The 3,844-nt window shown below is 41.0% G+C and overlaps 1 protein-coding gene across 1 annotated transcript in view; it reads left to right on the top strand.

Moving 5' to 3' along the window:
- Positions 1-281: 281 nt before the first annotated feature.
- The window catches only part of GRK4 (G protein-coupled receptor kinase 4), a 75,674-nt gene continuing 72,111 nt past the window's right edge, over positions 282-3,844 (top strand). Inside the window, exons 1-2 of the mRNA XM_012655025.1 lie at positions 282-417; positions 2,422-2,517. Of these exons, the coding sequence (XP_012510479.1) occupies positions 282-417; positions 2,422-2,517 (232 nt within the window). The remainder of the gene's footprint in view (positions 418-2,421; positions 2,518-3,844) is intronic.

The raw sequence follows: 3,844 nt of genomic DNA, 5'->3' as shown, positions 1-3,844 counted from the left end.
GCATCCAGCTCTTACTCCCACCCTGCCCCATTGTCAGTGCCACGCCCCTGTAAATGCAAACTCACTGCAGTTGGGCAGCCAGACCCCTCCTTGAGGCCCTGCCTGCCTCACCACTCCAGCACCTGGGAAGGGATAAGCACTGGTTTTAGGTCTGCAGCCAGTGTGAAGCTCAGGGAAGGAAAGTCACAGCAGCCAGACCGCCATATTCTTGCTAGTTATTCAAGTAGTAAAAAGTTAGGATAGGCCAGAGACCAAGAGAAAGCAGAGAGAGTGAAATACGAATGGGAGCAAGAGCGACTTTTTCTCACCTGCTCAATGACTTGGCAGCTCAGGGGAACGGAAGCACCACTGAAGATGTAGCCATGTCTCAGCACACTTTCAGACCCATACTCGCCATCCACTCATGGGATCCAAAGGGTAAAGTATTGATACTACATCAGGCAAGTGACAATTCAGTGCTCTATAGTCCTTTAACGAGTGAAATAAAAGTGGCATATCCCAAAGAATAGTTCTCTCACCTGAAGGAAGAACAGCAATAGCCCTGAAAAAAGACAATCCATAACCACAGATAATGGGTTTTGTTTAGCACCCACGATTCTCTGGAATGAGCTCCTATTCTCCCTAGGAACGGACGGGAGGGACCAGGTCTCCTTTCCCAGCCCTTTAGTGACATGGGACATAGCTGTCACTGAAGCAGCACTTAGTGTACTCTCTGGCATTGACAGGTGCATATTACATGTTTTTTAAATGAATGAATCTGAAAAAAAGAAAAGAGCCTGGCACAGTGGCTCATGTCTATAATCCTAGCACTTTGGAAGGCGAAGGCAGAAGGATCACTTGAGGCCAGGAGTTTGAGACCAGCCGGAGTAACATAACAAGACTCCATCTCTACAAAAAAAAATTAGCCAGGCATGGTGGTGTGCATCTGTAGTCTAGCTGCTCTGTAGTCCTGGCTACTCAGGAGGCTGAGGCAGTAGGATCGCTTGAGCCCAGGAATTTGAGGTTGCAGTGAGCTAGGATGATGCCACTGCACTCTACCCAGGGCAACAGAGCAAGACCCTGTCTCAAAAAAAAAAAAAAGAAAAGAAAGTGGACTGGATTTGGTGGGAGGATAGTGAGTCTAATTTGAAAGTGTTGAACATGAGGCGCTCTGGACATCTGGTAGTGGGAAATGGGTCTAGAACTCATGATCTCAGTTGAGATATGGAGTGGAAGGAGTAGAGGAGCAAACCCAAGGCTAAGAAGCTCTTGGACCTTTGATTGTTATCTTTATGGTAGATGACTGGCAGATCAGTATCTCCAGCTGAGACTTGTCTCTTCAGCTCATCCAGGTCTACCCACCTCCAGATATCTGCCTCTTACAGTTTTCCACATTTACCATGGTTAAGACAGCTCATTATCTCCAAGGAAATGTGGCTTTCCTCCTAGTTTCCCCATTCTTCCAAAGAGTCCTGGAGTCTTATTCACCCAACCTAAGCCATTTTGTTCTCTTGGATAAAATTCAGTAAAATTTCAGCTGCCCAGAATGTTTGAGATTGAAGATTCTAATTTCTCTGAGTTAAATTAAAGGGGGAGAAAAAGGTGCTTGTTTAAAAAGATTTTTCTGGCTGAGCACAGTGGCTCATTCCTGTAATCCCAGTACTTTAGGAGGCTAAGACAGGAGGATCACTTGAGGCCAGGAGTTCAAAACCAGCCTGGGCAACATAGGTGAGACCCTATCTCTACAAAATAATAATTATAATAAACAAAAAGGTCTTTCTAAAATATTATAGTATGGCTTTTTCCATCATTCTTGTCACCATGGGATGTTCTTCTCCCAGATCTTCCCAAGACTCTGTCCCTCACATCCTTCAAGTCTCTGCCAAATTTACCCTCACAGGGAGTTCTTCTCTGATCCTACCTTAGTCAACTAGCACCTTCCACTTTTACCCTGCTTAATTTTGTTTCATTCCATTTATCACTATGTGATTAGTTAATTTTTTTCTTATCGCTTGTCATTATTTGACTTGTTAATCTCTCTCCCTCACTTTAGAATGTAGGGGAGGGACTTTATCTTTTTTACCATTATATTCCCAGTGCTTTGAAGGTATGTAATAGGTGCTCAACAAATATTTGTTGAACAAATGTTTATAAGCAGCCCTGAACAATATATATATGTTTGATCTGGTTTACAAATTTGGAAATTGCGGCTCAGCATGGCTTCTAAATGACAGAGCCAGTGACTGATTACATCACCTGGGAATTTTATAGGTCATCAAGAGCTGCTTTCCAGATAAGACAAATTATTATAAGCTTGTATTTTCACTCATCATAGGTACCCAAACTCCCCAAACAGAAATGGTAAGATACATTAGTGGAAGTAGTTGCTATAATTGAATATTTCTGACTGTTAAAAAATACCTTTTTTTCTTTCAAATTTAGGAGGATATGGCCAAAAAAATGGTCGTAGTAGAAAATGGAGGGAGATACTGAAGCTGCCACCTGTCAGCCAGTGCAGGGAGCTCAGGCTTTCCATTGGTGAGTAGATAGTGCCTGCTTACGCCTGGAGGGTATGTCCAACAGTGGATCAGTTGTTAGGTGCTATTCTTTCTTGAGTTGTTTAGAAAATTGTTTAGGAAATTTTATGATAAATTCTCCTTATATTTTCCTGATTCTTCTTAGAAAAAAAGAACCCTTTAGATTTTCTAATCTGCAGTTATAAAGTATATGGCTGTTGACTTTTTATTAAAAAGTAATATATACTCATTGTTCAATACATAACAGAAGAGAAATAAAGTAAAAGTTCCTCTCTTCATGACCTAGCCAATCGTTGACTCTAGAAGTAAACACTGTTAAACATTTCTTCGTATCCTTCCAGACAGTTTTTATGCATATTAAGAAGAATTATTGGCCGAGCGCGGTGGCTCATGCCTGTAATCCTAGCACTCTGGGAGGCCGAGGCGGACGGATGGTTTGAGCTCAGGAGTTTGAGACCAGCCTGAGCAAGAGCGAGACCCCATCTCTACTAAAAGTAGAAAGAAATTGGCCAAACAACTAAAAATAGAAAAAATTAGCCAGGCATGGTGGTGCATGCCTGTAGTCCCAGCTACCTGGGAGGCTGAGGCAGGAGGATCGCTTGAGCCCAGGAGTTTGAGGTTGCTGTGAGCTAGGCTCACGCCACGGCACTCGCCCCAGGCAAGAGAGTGAGACTCTGTCTCAAGAAAGAAAAGAAAAATTATTCATGATAACTTCAGGAAAAAATATATGGCATGTCAGTATAATGGAATACTCTGCAGCTATAAAGACTAAGAGCTGTTTTATAGGTCCTAATATGAGCACAAGAAATCAGATATGGAACCATGTCTAATAGGTCAATCATAATTGTGTTTTTTAAAGATAGAATTTCCAGTTCAAAGGGTATGTACATTTAAAATTTTGATGTTGACAATTCACCCTCCAAAAAGGTTGTTTCAATTTACTGTCCTGCCAACAATGTATGACAAATATTCTTCATCTGTGCCATTGCTGATACTGGTTATTATCAGTATTTTTCATCTTTGCTAAATTGTAATTTGAAAAATAGTCTCTTGTTTTAATTATGGATGGGGTTGAACATCTCCATGGGATTTTTCAATTTTCCTTTTTTTCAAATTCATTTGTAAAAGCTCTTTATGTATGAAAAAAGTTACATTTTATATTCACTGTGAATATGGTATTTTTTTCCATACAGAGGTTTTAATTTTTTACAGAGACAAATATATCAGTCTTTTCTTAGCTTCGGAGCTTTGTGCTGTACTTAGGAAGGACACCTTTATTTCAAGATTATTTTTGGACCCATACTCGCCATCCACTCATGGGATCCAAA

The sequence above is a fragment of the Propithecus coquereli genome, unplaced genomic scaffold (genome assembly GCF_000956105.1).
Source record: "Propithecus coquereli isolate 6110/MARCELLA unplaced genomic scaffold, Pcoq_1.0 Scaffold459, whole genome shotgun sequence".
Taxonomy (NCBI): domain Eukaryota; kingdom Metazoa; phylum Chordata; class Mammalia; order Primates; family Indriidae; genus Propithecus; species Propithecus coquereli.
The sequence above is the reverse complement of the archived record's forward strand: the minus strand, read 5'-3'. Positions and strand labels throughout refer to the sequence as shown.